This window comes from Oncorhynchus clarkii, chromosome 31 (assembly GCF_045791955.1).
Source record: "Oncorhynchus clarkii lewisi isolate Uvic-CL-2024 chromosome 31, UVic_Ocla_1.0, whole genome shotgun sequence".
In the NCBI taxonomy this organism is placed as follows: domain Eukaryota; kingdom Metazoa; phylum Chordata; class Actinopteri; order Salmoniformes; family Salmonidae; genus Oncorhynchus; species Oncorhynchus clarkii.
Window position 1 is genome coordinate 38,946,507 of NC_092177.1, and position 18,325 is coordinate 38,964,831.

An 18,325-nucleotide genomic window follows, 5' to 3' on the forward strand; every position below is an offset into this window, starting at 1 on the left:
TAAATCTACCTAGGATAATTTGACACTTTGGCAGTCCCTCTGGTCATGATTAAAATCTGCACTGTGTACTAGCTAGTACACTGACATTCTAAAATGATAAATCCAAAGGGTATCATGTCACACAGATTTAATTTGGTCTTGATTAGGCCAATTCCCCCAAAAGTCTTTGCTATTAGTTAACATAATATATATTAGAATAAATATGATACTGTAAGTTTGTAATATTGATGGACACCAAAATTATTTTTATTTTTCAAGTCCATTTCTACTTGATACCTGGTATGTCAAATTAAAGTGTGTTTTTTAAATTTTATTTACTTTTTTTTATCTTATCTCCTTGGTGCTTGAGCTTAATTTCTGAAAATATTTTGGATGTTCAACACTTATAGACCCAAATTATATATTCATGAAAACAGAGGCCCCCAGTCTCTCCAGTATGTGAGTACTGTGTGTGTGTGTGTGTGTGTGTGTGTGTGTGTGTGTGTGTGTGTGAGAGAGAGAGAGAGACAAAGAAATGTAGCTGCAGTTCCGAGGTAGAGACACTGACTATTCATAGTATGTTAAAGAATTATAGTGAAGTAACCCTTTTGCCACATTGAAGAACTCCCGGTTCAGTGAGTTATCACTTCTCCCTCTAATCAGCAATCATAGGATTCACTCATGCTTCTTAGATGCCAGGTTAGGGTTACACACTCATTTTCTGTCATGGTCTATGTAGTAGCCTTGGCCACCCCCGGGCCACCCCATGTATAAAACTCTAGTTCTCCCACTGCTCCTAACAATAGCTGAAGTCTAGAAGTGCAACTACAATGATCAACTCCCTTTGAGCAGTGTGTTCAACATCATAATCATCACTTTGCGTAATAGTGCATCCTACAAAAACCACATGCTATTTAATAACGGCACAAATCATAGAAAAATGCATGGGGAAATGCTTTCATACCATCATTGGATGTGTCGTAACAGACATTACCTGGTCAAAGCGACGTGAGATCAAGTACTAGTCTATGCGAATAAACATTTGGAATTTTGCGGCCTCATTTTCTGGTGTTGATTCAAATGTGTATTCCTTGGATGTGCAATTTACTGCAGAAGCTAGGCCATACGCCATCAGCGTGCAATGATACATCTAGTATGTTTGACTGTGAGGGTTATCCCAGAGCATGAAAATCCTTTGATGACATTACGATGAGCTGTGTTGCTGTGACAGATTCCGACACGCTGTACTCAGGATGACTAGGACGTGTTCCCACACAGGCCAAGCCGGTGTCATAAGATGTTGCTGTCTCACTGCTACTGTATCCAAATACGGTATGTTGATTTTTATCGGAATACATAAATTCACACATAATCGTGTGTGTTTACCACTGGATTAAACGCATGATCAATTTCACAGTTTGTCACGGTGCGGTGGCTTTCTTTGTGCATGTTGGAGCCTGGTATCAATTAACCCATACTCATGATTAGTATTGATTACATTAAATCATGTTAATCATGTGTCATTTTAAAGGCACTTATTAGTGTCAACCCCTCCACTGACTTTCATTATGGTGTAACCTATGCACTCAGAATTTTCTTACAGTCTTAACTAATTTAGAACACTATTGAACTAGAGCAGGGGTGTCAAAGTCAAATGGACGGAGGGCCAAATAAAAAAATCAGCTACAAGACGAGGGCCGGACTGTTCGAATGTTCATTGAAAAATTTTTAAATGACGCATATAGTCTAGTGAACCTAATTGAACCTACTGAAAACCTAACAAATATATTACAATATGATCAGATAAATAAAGCAATATTTTCTTATGGCTCTGTCAGTAATCTTTAATTTTCAACAGACACAAAAGACAAATTTCCTTTATATAAATATCCCCATAACATGAACATTAAATGAAAGAAACCGGTATTCAAGGCACCATCAGTAGACTATATTTTCTATTTTAGCAAAAGTGGGCTAAATTTACTTCAAAGAAAAAACAATAATAGCAATTTTCTATCATCCACTCAACTGAAATATTTTTAAAATATAATTGGATTGAAATACAAAAAAATAAAGTGCAAAAATCTATTAATCAAAAACAACACTTTGTTTAAGGAGAAGTAACATGCAGTGAAAACAAATATTAAATTTTAACTTTTAAACTTGAACTGAGTAAAAACTCTAAATATGTGATTGCACAGTAATGTTCACTTGTTTGAGGTTGAGGGTGATACTTGGTGGTGTCCCATCTTTTCCACAAGTTCATCAATGTTCGGGGTAAGGCTCTGAGCTGAAGAAATCCTCAGAATTGAGTGGAGGTGTTCAGCAGTAAGTCGACTTCTGTGTGATGTTTTGTTCAGGTTCATCAAAGAAAACAGTTGTTCACACAGGTATGTGCTGCCAAACATAGACAACGTTTGAGCAGCCTGGATGCGCAGCTGGGGCATTGTGCCGGGGAGGAAACGGGCGAACTCCGCAGCACCCACTGCCGCATATTTTGCCCTCAGTGCATCATTGCATTGGAGGTCAATCAACTCCATTTGGAGGTTTGGTGGTGAGCTTTCCACGTCAACAGCAAATGGGTTACCGAGCAGTTCCAACCTGCTTTTTTGTGCTTCAAAGTCAGCAAATCGGCGTCGAAAGTCAGCGGCAAGCATACCTATTTTATCAGCCAACTGTGTGCTCGGGAACGCACTGGTAGAGAGCTTCTCTTTCATGGTCTGGCAGCTGGGAAAGTGGCTCAAATTTTCTTTCCGCATCTGCGTCTCCCACAGAGTCAGTTTGGTTTTAAATGCCTTCACTGTACTGTACATATCAGAGATGACACGATCCCGACCCTGCAGCTGCAAGTTTATTGCATTCAGATGACTCGTAATGTCACACAGAAAAGCCATTTCACACAGAAACATTTCGTCTCGGAGTTGTGTTGTGTCTTTCCCTTTGCTGTCCAAGAACAGACAAATCTCCTCACGAAGCTCGAAACATCTTTGAAGCACCTTTCCCTGGCTTAGCCATCGCACCTCTGTGTGATAAGGCAAATCACCATGCTCCGTTTCTAACTCCGTCAGAAATGCCTTGAACTGGCGGTGATTCAAACCTTTGGCTCTGATAAAGTTAACTGTGCGCGTGATGATGCTCATTACATGCTCCATTTTCAAGGCTTTACCGCACAACGCTTCCTGGTGTATGATACAATGATAAGCTGTCAGCTCACCTGTCGCGTTTTCCTCTTGCATCTTTTCCCGTATCTTCGCCACCAGTCCGCTCCTGTGTCCACACATCGCAGGTGCTCCGTCGGTTGTCAAACCCACGAGTTTTTCCCAAGGCAGCTCCATCTCATTTACACATCTTGACACCTCTTCATACAAATCATGCCCCGTAGTTGTGCCATGCATAGGACGTAAAGCCAAAAACTCCTCTGTCACGCTTAGGTTGGAGTCCACTCCGCGGATGAAAATTGACAACTGGGCAATGTCAGAAATGTCGGTGCTCTCATCCACAGCCAAGGAATATGCAATAAAATCTTTTCCCTTTTTCACAAGCTGCTCTTTTAGATTGATGGACAACTGGTCTACTCTCTCGGCAATGGTGTTTCTGCTCAGACTCACATTTAAAAAGAGTTGCCTTTTTTCTGGGCAAACTTCGTCACAAACTTTAATCATGCAGTTTTTGATGAAATCCCCCTCCGTAAATGGCCGGGCTGATTTAGCGATCTCTTCTGCCAAAATAAAACTGGCCTTGACAGTTGCGTCCGCGTGTGTGTCCGCGTGTTTCGTTTCATAATGTCGTCTCAGATTATACTCTTTCAGTACCGCCACACTTTCTCCACACAGAAGACACACAGGTTTTCCAGCTACCTTCGTGAACATATACTCCGACTCCCACCTTGTTTGAAACCCCCGGTTCTCAGTATCCACCTTCCGTTTTGCCATTTTTGATGGGTATCTGAAAGTTAATTTTACTGTGATGCTGACGACTGCTGTGCCAATAAATATTGAAATGAAGCAGCCTACTGCTCGGTGCGTCACCTTTGCATTGTGGGAAATGTAGTATTGGTGCGTGTAAAAGATCTGCGGGCTGCCGGCTTGCTGCGGGCCGGTTCTAATAATAAATCAAGATCATCCCAGGGGCCGTAAAAAACCTTCTTGCGGGCCGGATGTGGCCCGCGGGCCTTGACTCTGACATATGTGAACTAGAGGATCCGCCTCTTGATGTGCTGAGTGTGTCTCTTTAAATCTTGTGGGTGGGTGTAACTCTTTCTTTTTTTCTTTCTGTCTCGCCCGTTCTCTCTCCCTATATATATATATATATATATATATATCTTTCTGTCTGTGGTAGCTGTTGCGTTTTGTGAAATAATCATCATTGCTAAAGCTTATAGTAAAGAACGCATGGCTGCCAATCGGGTACTCGTTTACGGAGGAAGAGGCGCACTAGGTAGCAAAATTGTTCAGCACTTCAAATCTAAAGGATGGGTGAGTAGCGTACTATAGTTTTTTTTATTTTTATAAAGAATACAAATACGAAATAGTGTGCGCTGTTGCTTGCCACAGTGTCTATTTGCAATAACCACATGTTAAGTAGATGCTATGGTAAGTATTGTCTCTATTCATCCATATGAAAGTGTCATCATTTAACGTTGAACGATGCCAGCCCAGAACTTTCAGAAAACATATCATCACTTGCATTTTGAATAAATAGCCTACTTTGCAGGATAGTTCGATGCCATCATCCTATTTTCAATTGCTTCTTTCTTTTCTAACAATAGTGGGTAGCCAGCATCGATATCGTTGCCAATGAGGAGGCAAACGCGAACGTGCTGGTGAAGTTATCCGAGTCATTTACCGAGCAAGCGGGGCAGGTAGGAGGAACGCGCTTTCACCTGCTCCCTCTGTGATGTTGACAGTTTTGGCTTAGTGAATGATCCGGTATCAAGGGAAACGATCATTGACTTTCCATTTGCCAAACGCTGGATAATTACCGTAATTTCTATGCCACGATCGGAAACTGTACTCCATGGTTATGCTATTGCATAGGTCTATAGGGGTCTATTCTATTCATTGCCATATTGACTGTGTATTTTTAAAATGCTAGGTTAAATTGATTTCTTCATTGTGGCAGCTGGATGTCAACAAATTGTAAACACAGGAAGTGGTGACATTCCAAATGATAAAATATATATTCAAATCAAATGTTATATTAGCAAAACAGAGTCTTGCCCTTTCTAATAAGACTGTTTTCTTTTTTGCTGCAGGTGACAGCAGATGTGGCACAGTTGCTAGGGGACCAGAAAGTAGATGCCATCTTGTGTGTGGCAGGTGGATGGGCAGGAGGAAATTGCAGCTCAAAAGGTCAGAGTTCAACAGCATTTCCCTGAGATATCATCAGTTAATTTTGAACACACACTGATATGAATAGTTTAAAACCAATTTCCCCTTAGGCTGAATTCTCAACGGGGATGTTTGTTCGTGCCATTGTATAGTGTTCTATTTAGTCATATGGTCCTTCATTATTACCATGTTGCTCCTCAAACAAAATGTTATCTTGTGTATGTATGTTTTAGACTTGTACAAAAACACAGACATGATGTGGAAGCAGAGTGTGTGGACCTCTACCATCTCTAGCCACCTGGCTGCTGTTCACCTGAAACAAGGGGGGCTGCTGACTCTGGCTGGGGCTAAAGCATCACTGAGTGGCACTAGTGGTAAGATGCCACATACCTCTACTGGTATTCTATTCTTCTGGTGTTCTAAACTAAAATATTCTACTGGCATTGTAATTTATATGCATTCTATTTTCTCTTGTAATGTTGTCATGCTGGGCCTGTTAGATTGTGCCTCTGTTCTGACCACCGTTTCATTCAGACTTTGATGTCCGAGGGACTTTGGCATACATCTACTGTCGTCACGATTTAAGCAGCCAAAACAAATAGCAGCTTGTGTCATCAAGCACTTTGTGAAACCTGTAACCCGTGGGTACAAATAAGCCTATGACGTAGGAACTAAAATATGAGTAGCATGTTTAATATGATCTACATAGTGATATTTCACGACGTCGAACAATTATGAGGAGAGAGATTGTTCCTACTATGTTTTTTCACACAATGCTGTCTGATATTTTAGACCCTGTGTGCATGTGAAGGTACCTATAGGACCAAGCACCCATGCCATTCCCTGTGTGGTGTGTTACCCATATGATGACCCTGACAACAATACAACTCATGACACTAGGGCACCTAAAATCCCTGATTGGCAGTCGCTACCGAGCTCCCGCTCTCATTGGCTGTCAGATTGGGGAGGAGAATGAGTCAGCAGAATTTGGGCCTCTTCACATGTGGACATGGTTAGAGTGTGCTGTGCTGTTCTCTTATTGCAATGTAGCATCTAGTGCTAATCTAGACAAAGGCCAGGAAATTGCAGAGTTTTCCCTGAGGGGGGATGGTTTATTTTGACAGTGGTATGTCTAATATTATTTGGGGATGTTCCTATCGTTTAACTCATCTGTATGCCAGTATTTATTTGTATTAAAAAAGTTTATACAGTATTTCCCCTCAGGTAATGCTCAGAGCTGCCTTTAGGTGAAGTGTGTGAGTTTTAGAAATACATCTTTTAAAACTACTTTTCATTTTATAATGTAGGTAAAGCATTTCCCCCGTGCCTTATCAAACATTGATTGCCTTAGGCCTATTCAAAATACAAATGCTCTGTACTATTGACAAAAAAAACAAGACAGTGGAAGACAGAAGTAGTGCTTAAAGATTGCATGTGTTTAGTGGTTATCTGTGCTTATATTTTAACTTTTATTTTAGCTTTAATACTTTACCAGCTACTTATGAGTCTGATTTACTGAGTTCTCAATATTGATATACTGCCTTTGGGCAGTTTGGGTTCCAGTGGTGTCTTAGTCTTACAAAGGCAGACGAAAAGTAAGCTACATTGTAAACATTCCATTGTGGACTAAAAGATTATGGGTTGATTTGGGGTTAAAGACTGAGGTTAGTTAACCATGTGAGCACCCTATGACCCTTATCCTTCACCCTAGATTTAAAAGAGAGGTTGAACTGTCAAATAACATTGATTTAACTTTGGGTGATTCAGCACACAAGTCTGTTAATCCTCTTTGGGGTAATAGATTCTAAGCACACTTCCTATGAACCATCCTAACGCAATTTGGAGCACATCTATGCAATCAAATACGACAGTCTCCCCCAACGAAAGACTATGTGTTCCATTTCATTTCAAATATGTTCCAGTTCATTTTAGTAGTACAGAACAACCATTTTAAGGAAGAGCTAACTCTCCACCCCTTTCTCCCATTGGTCCATTCTTCAAATGTAGCTGTGGCATGCCTCCACTGTTTTATATGAGGGTGGGGAGAGCATATTACGTTCTTCAAAGAAGTGTTTCTAAGTGGAAAATGCTGCGTATTGTTTCCAGATGCTACAAACATTGAAGGGAAGTCAAAAGCATGCTTGTGGAACAAGCAGTCATCTCTCAATACAACTGTAATGGGCAAAGTCTGGGATCCAAAGGCACCTGGAATATTTGTCCATAGTATATGAACAGGAAATGTGTTGTGAATGTATGTTACATCATAGTATATTTTGAGCTCACCAGCTGAGGAAACTATGTTTGTAATATCACATATAGTACCAAACGTTTGGACACATCTACTCATTCCAGGGTTTTTCTTTATTTTGACATTTGTTTTTATGTTGTAGAATAATAGTGAAGACATCAACTATGAAATAACACACATGGAATCATGTACTAACCTAAAAAGTGTTAAACAAATCAACATATATTTGAGATTTTTCAAGTTAGCCGCCTTCATGACAGCTTTGCACACTTGGTATTCTCTCAACCAGCTTCACCAGGAATGCTTTTCCAACAGTCTTGAAGGAGTTCCCACATCCTGAGCACTTGTTGGCTGCTTTTCCTTCACTCTGCGGTCTAATTCATCCCAAACCATCTCAATTGGGTTGAGGTCGGGTGGTTGTGGAGGCCAGGTCATCTAATGCAGCATTCCATCACTCTCCTTCATGGTCAAATAGCCCTTACACGGCCTGGAGGGGTGTTGGGTCATTGTCCTGTTGAAAAACAAATGATAGTTCCATGAAGCGCAAACCAGATGGGCTGGCGTATCACTGCAGAATGCTGTGGTAGACATGCTGGTTAAGTGTGCCTTGAATTTTAAATAAATCACTGGCCGTGTCACCAGCAAAGCACCCCCACACCATCACACTTCCTCCTCCATGCTTCACGGTGGGAACCACACATGCAGAGATCATCCGTTCTGAACCTCACAAAGACTCTGCGGTTAGAACCAAAAAGGACAGATTTCCACCGGTCTAATGTCCATTGCTCGTGTTTCTTGGTCCAAGTAAGTCTCTTCTTCTTTTTTGTGTCCTTTCGGAGTGGTTTCTTTGCATTTGACCACGAAGGCCTGATTCACGCAGTCTCCTCTGAACAGTTGATGTTGAGATGTGTCTGTTACTTGAACTCTGTGAAGCATTTATTTGGGCTGCAAATTATGAGGCTGATAACTCTAATGAACTTATCCTCTGCAGCAGAGGTAACTCTGGGGTTTTCTTTCCTGTGGCGGATTGACTTACATTCATGTCTTAAAGTAATGATACTCTGTCATTTCTCTTTGCTTATTTGAGCTGTTCATAATATTGAGCTTGTCATAATATGGACTTGGTCTTTTACCAAATAGGGGTATCTTCTGTATACAACCCCTACCTTGTCACAACACAACTGATTGGCTCAAACGCATTAAGAAGGAAAGAAATTCCACAAATGAACTTTTAACAAGGCACACCTGTTAATTGAAATGCATTCCAGGTGACTGACTACCTCATGAAGCTAGTTGAGAGAATACCAAGCGTGTGCAAAGCTGTCAAGAAAGCAAAGGGTGGCACTTTGAAGAATCTCAAATACAAAAGTATTTTGATTTGTTTAAACCTTTTTTGGTTGCTACATGATTCCATATGTGTTATTTCATAGTTCTGATGTCTTCCCTATTCTACAATGTAGAAAATAGTACAAATAAAGAAAAACCCTGTGATGAGGTTTGTCCAAACGTTTGACTGGTACTGTGTATTACTTTGTAACACTTGTGTATATTTCATGTCCCTTGTTATAATGGTGAGATTTATTAGTGTTTTTTCTCTGCTTATCTGATTTGGCTGTTTGTATAAATGACAACTCACCTATCCAACCATCTCTCCTATATCACCCTCCCTCTCTTCATCCCTCTCTCTCTCTCTCTCTCTCTCCTCAGGCATGGTGGGCTATGGCATGGCCAAGGCAGCAGTCCACCAGCTCTGTCAGAGTCTAGCCGGAGAAGACAGTGGGATGCCCCCTGGAGGTGTGGCTGTAGCCATACTACCGTGAGTCATCTGATCGCCTGCCAAGTTTATTTACTAATTAGGAATAGGAAAACCCTGCCCTCATTAGAAAGTCGTTGGGAGTTTAATTTATTTGCAGAAACAGAGGTCAAAGGGTACATAATGAAAATAAGGAAATTGTTTATTTCATCACAGTTGTAGGTGTAGTTGGCCTCAATGTCTGGGAGGATCGAAAAGGGTTGCCTGTCCTAAAGGAAGAAGACTCGCTCTTGTATTCACCTCATGAGCAGCTATCTGTTTACACAGTTTCATTGATTAACTGATGCATGTAAAGCACTTTTTTTGCAATGTCACGATGAGAAGCCCGTATCCGAGTTTTATTGTCAATATTCTCAGGGCTCTGTTATGGTACATTCCAATTACATGAGGTTGGGCTGAGGCCACCTGCCAGGCTACTAATAGCTGTCACATATGGTTAGCATTACCCCCATGACTTGCAGTTCTTCTGCACTACCAATACGTATAGGATGAGGGTTGCTTTGCTCACTGCAACTGTGCACATTGAATAGACCGTAGACTGCAACTGTGCACACACACAAGAAAGACTGTAGACTGCAACTGTGCACATTCAAACATGCAACTAATACAACAGATATCTAAAATCATATTTCAACGTGTGTAAATGTTTATGTAGCACTTCTCTTGCTCATCTCAAAATATAACAGTGAAATCAAAGAGGTTGTTGGATGCTTGCTGGCAGTAAGTAAATCAACAGAGATATCATCTCTACGCTTTAGCTCTGCTAATGCGTTTTAATATGTAGACAAGGGGCTTACATGGGGCTGTTACATTCAGTCCAGGGCCAGATCCTCAGGCCTCGGGTCAGTTCCCACCACTGCCAGATCACTGTCATGTGACTTGATTACACAGGGTAACCTTGGATACGCCGATGAACAGGAAGTTCATGCCCGATGCAGACTTTGGTTCCTGGACACCGCTGGAGTACATTTCAGAGTGAGTGTGATGTGGTGGATGATGGGTTGTTTACGTTACTGTTTGTTTTATCTGATATTTAGTTGATCTCAAACTTAGAATTGAAATGTACAGTATATTTATGCTTTAAGGCCATCATTCGATGTATTCCAGGGTTAAGAACATGCATCTCTTGATCAGTATATGACTATAATTCTAGACAATCTTTTTTATTTTTAAGGGAATTGGTGTATACCAATATTTCGCCAGAAGATGGCAATGCTGGAAAATAGCCTACTCAATTATATTGTTAAAATCAACACCTTGCCAAAAGATATGTAGAGCCAAATGTCTGGTTTGAATAATACTGTTATGTGATAAAAAATAATATGAATTTGATGGACATATCAATTAACTAATTATCTCCAATCTTAAATTACTTGGATACTTTTGGCTTCGATTACTTACATATCCTCTTTTCAGGATTTGCCCAAATGTGTTGTATATGCAATGTTAACGATATACTGTAATTAACATACACCAACATAAATGAGCTATACTTTTTTGTGGGTCTATTCTAAGCTAGTGTATGGAGCCCCTAAAGTTTGTGTCCCTCTATTAATGTAACCTTAGACACAGACCGCTGAGTCTCCAGTCTCTCCTCTGTACCATGGTAGAGATTAGATGGGATTTTTTATAATCCCAGAATAGTTGGATGTCATTAACCCTGCAGATTAACAGTAGAAACAGATGAGGGTCAGGAAGTATAAATAGAAGCAATGGGAGAGGGCAATTCAATTAACCCTTTGATACAGTCTCTGCTGCTTCTCAAATGTCCGCTTGATGGACTGGAGTATGAATGTTGACTGACGTGTGAATAGGCCAGTGTTGTAGTACTCGAGTCCAGGACTCAGGCTTGACTCGGACTCAAGTTACAATTTTTTTTCTGACTCAACCAGTGATGACTCGGACTGTACTCCCTGTTCTCTCATGACTGCATGGCCAGGCACGACTTGGACTCAGACTTGACTATTGGTGACATTGTTGTCAGAAACAACTGGTGCTCACTGTTTATTATCTACGCATAGTCACTTTACCCTTACCGACATGGGCATATTACCTCAATTACCTCGACTAACCTGTATCCCTGCACATTGACTCGGTACCAGTACCCCCTGTATACAGTACCTTCGGAAAGTATTCAGACCCCTTGACTTTTTCCACATTTTGTTACATTACAGCCTTATTCGAAATGGATTCAAAAATATATATTTTCAGTAATCTGCACACAATAGCCCATAGCTCTCCAGATAGGCACCGGAAGAAATGGCAGCAGTTTTACGGACGCCCAACCAATTGTGCTATTATGTGGGGGGTTTTCACTTTATTTGTAACTTATTTTGTACATAAGGTTTCTGCAACCGTAATCTAAGGAAGTCTCTAGATTTTGCTCGCCTGAAGTAGAGTATATTGTGATAAATTGCAGGCCACACTACTTGCCTAAAGAGTTCTCAGCTATACTTTTCGTGGCTGTTTATTTACCACCACAAACAGATGCTGGCACTAAGACCGCACTCAGTCAGCTGTATAAGGAAATAAGCAAACAGGAAACCACTCACCCAGAGGCAGCGCTCCTAGTGGCTAGAGACTTTAATGCAGGGAAACTTAAATCAGTTCTACCAAATCTCTATCAACATGTTAAATGTGCAACTAGAGGGAAAACATTCTAGATCACCTGTACTCCACACACAGAGACGCATACAAAGCTCTCCCTCGCCCTCCATTTCGTAAATCCAACCACAACTCTATCCTCCTGATTCCTGCTTACAAGCAAAAATTAAAGCAGGATGCACCAGTGACTCGGTCTATAAAAAAGTGGTCAGATGAAGCAGATGAATAAACTACAGGACTGTTCTGCTATCACAAACTGGAACATGTTCCGGGATTCTTCTGATGACATTGAGGAATACACCACATCAGTCACTGGCTTTATCAATAAGTGCATCGAGGATGTTGTCCCCACAGTGACTGTGTGTACATACCCCAACCAGAAGCCATGGATTACAGGCAACATTTGCACTGAGCTAAAGGGCAGAGCTGCCGCTTTCAAGGTGCAGGACTCTAATCCGGAAGCATACAAGAAATCCCACTATGCCCTGCGAAGAACAATCAAACAGGAAAAGCGTCATTACAGGCCAAAGATTGAATCATACTACACCAGCTCCGATGCTCGTCTGATGTGGCAGGGCTTGCAAACTATTACAGACTACAAAGTGAAGCACAGCCGCGAGCTGCCCAGTGACACGAGCCTACCAGATGAGCTAAATCACTTCTATGCTTGCTTCGAGGCAAGCAACACTGAAGCATGCATGAGAGCACCAGCTGTTCCGGACGACTGTGTGATCACGCTCTCCGTAGCCTTGAGTAAGACCTTCAAACAGGTCAACATCCCCAAGCCTGCGGGGCCAGACGGATTACCAAGACATGTGCTCCGGGCAGGTGTCTTCACTGACATTTTCAACATGTCCCTGATTGAGTCTGTAATACCAACATGTTTCAAGCAGACCACCATAGTCCCTGTGCCCAAGAACACAAAGGCAACCTGCCTAAATGACTACAGACCCGTAGCACTCACGTCTGTAGCCATGAAGTGCTTTGAAAGGTTGGTAATGGCTCACAGAAACACCATTATCCCAGAAACCCTAGACCCACTCCAATTTGCATACCTCCCAAACAGATCCACAGATGACGCAATCTCAATTGCACTCTACACTGCCCTTTCCTACTTGGACAAAAGGAACACCCATTGTGAGAATGCTATTCATTGACTACAGCTCAGCATTCAACACCATAGTACCCTCAAAGCTCATCACTAAGCTAAGGAACCTGGGACTAAACACCTCCCTCTACAACTGGATCCTGGACTTCCTGACGGGCTCACTCCCCTCCTGTACTCCCTGTTCACCCACGACTGCATGGCCTGACTCCAACACCACCATTAAGTTTGCAGACGACACAACAGTGGTAGGCCTGATCACCGACAACGACGAGACAGCCTATAGGGAGGAGGTCAGAGACCTGGCCGGGTGGTGCCAGAATAACAACCTATCCCTCAACGTAACCAAGACTAAGGAGATGATTGTGGACTACAGGAAAAGGAGCACCAAGCATGCCCCCATTCTCATCAACAGGGCTGTAGTGGAGCAGGTTGAGAGCTTCAAGTTCCTTGGTGTCCACATAAACAACCAACTAGAATGGTCTAAACACACCAAGACAGTCGTGAAGAGGGCACAACAAAGCCTATTCCACCTCAGGAAACTAAAAAGATTTGGCATGGGTCCTGAGATCCTCAAAAGGCTCTACAGCTGCAACATCGAGAGCATCCTGACCGGTTGCATCACTGCCAGGTACGGCAATTGCTCGGCCTCCGACCGCAAGGCACTTGAGGGTAGTGCGTACGGCTCAGTACATCACTGGGGTAAAGCTTCCTGCCATCCAGGACCTCTACACCAGGCGGTGTCAGAGGAAGGGCCTAAAAATTGTCAAAGACCCCGGCCACCCCAGTCATAGACTGTTCTCTCTACTACTGAATGGCAAGCAGTACCGGAGTGCCAAGTCTAGGACAAAAAGGTTTCTCAACAGTTTTTACCCCCAAGCCATAAGACTCCTGAACAGGTAACCAAATGGTTACCCGGACTATTTGCATTGTGTGCCTTCCCCCAACGCCTCTTTTACGCTGCCGCTAATCTCTGTTTATCATTTATGTATAGTCACTTAAACTATACATTAATGTACATACTACCTCAATTGGCCCGACCAACCAGTGCCCCCGCACATTGGTTAACCGGGGCGATCTGCATTGTGCCCCACCACCCGCCAACCCCTCTTTTTAAGCTACTGCTACTCTCTGTTCATCATATATGCATAGTCACTTTAACCATACCTACATGTACATACTACCTCAATAAGCCTGACTAACCGTCTGTATATGTATATAGCCTTGCTACTGTTTTCAAATGTATTTTTATTGTTTTATTCCTTTACTTACCTACACACACACACAAATACCTTTTTTCGCACTATTGATTAGAGCCTGTAAGTAAGAGTTCACTGTAAGGTCTACCTACACCTGTTGTATTCGGTGCACGTGACAAACTTTGATTTGATAACAAAAAGGTGAAAACGTTTTTTTTTTAATGTTTGCAAATGTATAAAAAAATATATAAAAAAAACACCTTATTTACATAAGTATTCAGACCCTTTGCTATGACACTCGAAATTGAGCTCAGGTGCATCCTGTTTCCATTGATCATCCTTGAGATGTTTCCACAACTTGGAGTCCAGCTGTGGTCAATTCAATTGATTGGACATGATTTGAAAGGCACCCACCTGTCCTATATGATGTCCCACAGTTGACAAGGCATGTCAGAGCAAAAACCCAGCCATGAGGTCTTAGGAATTGTCCGTAGAGCTCTGAGATAGGATTGTGTCGAGGCACAGATCTGGGAAGGGTAGCAAAAAATGTCTGCAGCATTGAAGGTCCCCAAGCACACAGTGGCCTCCATTCTTAAATGGAAAAAGTTTAGAACCACCAAGACTCTTACTAGAGCTGGCCACCCGGCAAAACTGAGCAATCGGTGGAGAAGGGCCTTTGTCAGGGAGGTGATTAAGAACCTGATGTTCACTCTGACAGAACTTTAGAGTTCCTCTGTGGAGATGGGAGAACCTTCCAGAAGGACAACCATCTCTGCAGCACTCCACCAATCAGGCCTTAATGGTAGAGTGGCAAGACGGAAGCCACTCCTCAGTAAAAGACACATGACAGCCCACTTGGAGTTTGCCAAAAGGCACCTAAAGACTCTCAGACCATGAGAAACAAAATCCTCTGGTCTGATGAAATCAAGATTGAACTCTTTGGCTTGAATGCCAAGCGTCACATCTGGTGGAAGCCTGGCACCATCCCTACGGTGAAGCATGGTGGTGGCACCATCATGCTGTGGGGATGTTGTTCAGCGGAAGGGACTTGGAGACTAGTCAGGATCAAGGCAAAGATGAACGGAGCAAAGTACAGAAAGATCCTTGATGGAAACCTGATCCAGAGCACTCAGGACCTCAGACTGGGACAAAGGTTCACCTTCCAACAGGACAATGACACTAAGCACACAGCCAAGGCGATGCAGGAGTGGCTTGGGGACAAGTCTCTGAATGTCCTTCAGTGGCCCAGCCAGAGCCCAGATATCTCTGGAGAGACCTGAAAATAGCTGTGCAGCAACTCTCCCCATCCAACCTGGCAGAGCATCAGGAGATTTGCAGAGCAGAATGAGAGCCACTCCCCAAATACAGGTGTTCCAAGCTTGTAGCGTCATACCCAAGAAGACTCAAGGCTGTAATCGCAGCCAAAGGTGCTTCAACAAAGTACTGAGTAAAGGGTCTGAATACTTATGTAAATGTCAGGTTTTTATTTTTAATAAATTAGCAACATTTTCTAAAAACCTGTTTTTGCTTTGTCATTATGGGGTATTGTGTGTTGATTGAAGTAGAAAAAAACTATTTAAAACATTTTCGAATAAGGCTGTAACGTAACAAAATGTGGAAAAAGTCAAGGGGTCTGAATACTTTCCGAATGCACTGTATAGCCTTGTTATTGTTATTTTATTTAAAAAATGTCATACTTTAATTTATAAGTTTTATTTAAAAAAAATATATATATATATATATTTTTTTATTAAAGAGCTTGTAAGTAAGCATTTCACCTGTTGTATTCACGGCATGTGACAAATAAAATGTAATTTTCTTGAAAGTCTCTCTCCCCATTGCATAATTCAACATGCTAGCTACAACAGCACATGTTGAATAGCTACTGTAGCTCCTAGCCTTACCAATGTTCAATACAGTAGGTCTCACTTTTAGCACTAACAAGGAACTCGTGACTCGAGTATAAAGACTCTGACTAGGACTCTTCCTCGAACATAAGGGACTTAGGACTCAACTCGGACTCGAGGTTTAGTGACTTGACTACATCACTGGAATAGGCTAGCTCATGAACATTTGTTGTTGAAATAGGTAATTGGCTAACAGGATAACTCAAATCACACTAAGAGGCACAGAGATATACTGTATCTACAGTTCCAGTCAAAAGTTTGGACACCTACTCATTCAAGGGTTTTTCTTCATTGTTATATTTTCTACATTGTAGAATAATATTGAAGACATCAAAACTATGAAATGACACATAGAATCCTGTAGTAACCAAAAAAGTGTTAAACAAATAAATTCTTCAAATTAGCCACCCTTTGCCTTCATGACAGCTTTGCACACTCTTGGCATTCTCTCAACCAGCTTCACCTGGAATGCTTTTAAAAACAGTCTTGAAGGAGTTCCCACATGCTGAGCACTTGTCGGCTGCTTTTCCATCACTCTGCGGTCAAACTCATCCCAAACCATCTCAACCGGGTTAAGGTTGGGTGATTGTGGAGGCCAGCTCATCTGATGCAGCACTCCATTACTCTCCTTCTTGGTCAAATAGCCCTTACACAGCCTGTAGGTGTGTTGGGTCATTGTCCTGTTGAAAAACAAATGATAGTCCCACTAACCGCAAACCAGATGGAATGGTGTATTGCCTCAGAATGCTGTGATAGCCATGCTGGTTAAGTGTGCTTTGAATTTTAAATAAATCACCAGCAAAGCACCATCACACCACCTCCTCCATGCTTCACGGTGAGAATCACACATGCGGAGATCATCCATTCACCTACTCTGCGTCTCACAAAGACACGGCGGTTGGAGTGAAAAATCTCAAATGTGGACTCATCAGACCAAATTACAGATTTCCACCAGTCTAATGTCCATTGCTTGTGTTTCTTGGCCCAAGCAAGTCTCTTCTTTATTATTGGTGTCCTTTAGTAGTGTTTTCTTTGCAGCAAATTACCACAAAGGCCTGATTCACGCAGTCTCCTCTCAACAGTTGATGGTGAGATGTGTCTGTTACTTAAACTCGGTAAAGCATTTGTTTGAGCAGCAATTTCTGAGGCTGGTAACTCTAATGAACTTATCCTCTGCAGCAGAGGTAACTCTGGGTCTTCCTTTCCTGTGGAGTCCCCATGAGAGCCAGTTTCATCAAAGCACATTAATGTTTTTTTCGACTGCACTTGAAGAAACTTTCAAAGTTCATGAAATGTTCCACATTGACTGACCTTCATGTCTTAAAAGTAATGATGGACTGCCGTTTCTCTTTGCTTGTTTGAGCTATTCTTTCCATAATATGGACTTGGTCTTTTACCAAATCTTCTGTATACCAACCCTACCTTATCACAACACAACTAATTGGCTCAAACGCATTAAGAAGGATAGAAATTCGACAAATTAACTTTTTAACAAGGCACACCTGTTAATTGAAATGCATTCCAGGCGACTACCTCACGATGCTGGTTAATAGAATGCCAAGAGTGTGCAAAGCTGTCATCAAGGCGAAGGGTGGCTACTTTGAGGAATCTCAAGTATAAAATACATATTGTTTTGTTTAACACTTTTTCTTTTATATAGTTAAACATTAGCCAACACTATCTCCATAGTCTCATCCTCTTACTTTTCTTATTTTCTCAGTCTTATTTTTCTGTCTTCCAGAACGTTCTTCAATTGGGCCACTGGTGCAGATCGTCCAGCATCTGGCAGTCTGATGCAGCTCACTACTGTGGGAGGCAAGACACAGACACTACCCACGCAATAGAGGAGAGGGAGGGAGAGAGACAATGAGAGAGCGGGAGGGAGGGCTTGTTGAGCGGGATGGTTGGGAGAGATGGGGATAGGGCGGGTCGGGAGGGTTAAAATGAGTCACAGGGAGAGCGGGAGGGAGGGCTAGTTGAGCGGGATGGTTGGGAGAGATGGGGATAGGGCGGGTCGGGAGGGTTAAAATGAGTCACAGGGAGAGCGGGAGGGAGGGCTAGTTGAGCGGGATGGTTGGGAGAGATGGTGATAGGGCAGGTCGGGGGGGTTAAAATGAGTCACAGGGAGAAAGAGGGGATG

At 42.2% G+C, this 18,325-nt stretch overlaps 1 protein-coding gene across 1 annotated transcript; it reads left to right on the forward strand.

Moving 5' to 3' along the window:
• The first annotated feature begins 4,287 nt into the window (after positions 1 to 4,287).
• On the forward strand, positions 4,288 to 18,082 carry LOC139391250 (dihydropteridine reductase-like). The gene is made up of 7 exons (XM_071138902.1): positions 4,288 to 4,454; positions 4,748 to 4,840; positions 5,234 to 5,330; positions 5,543 to 5,683; positions 9,265 to 9,373; positions 10,262 to 10,345; positions 17,927 to 18,082. The coding sequence occupies exons 1-7, from the start codon at positions 4,371 to 4,373 to the stop codon at positions 18,027 to 18,029; spliced, it is 711 nt and encodes a 236-aa protein (XP_070995003.1). The 5' UTR covers positions 4,288 to 4,370; the 3' UTR covers positions 18,030 to 18,082.
• The last annotated feature ends 243 nt before the right edge of the window (positions 18,083 to 18,325 follow it).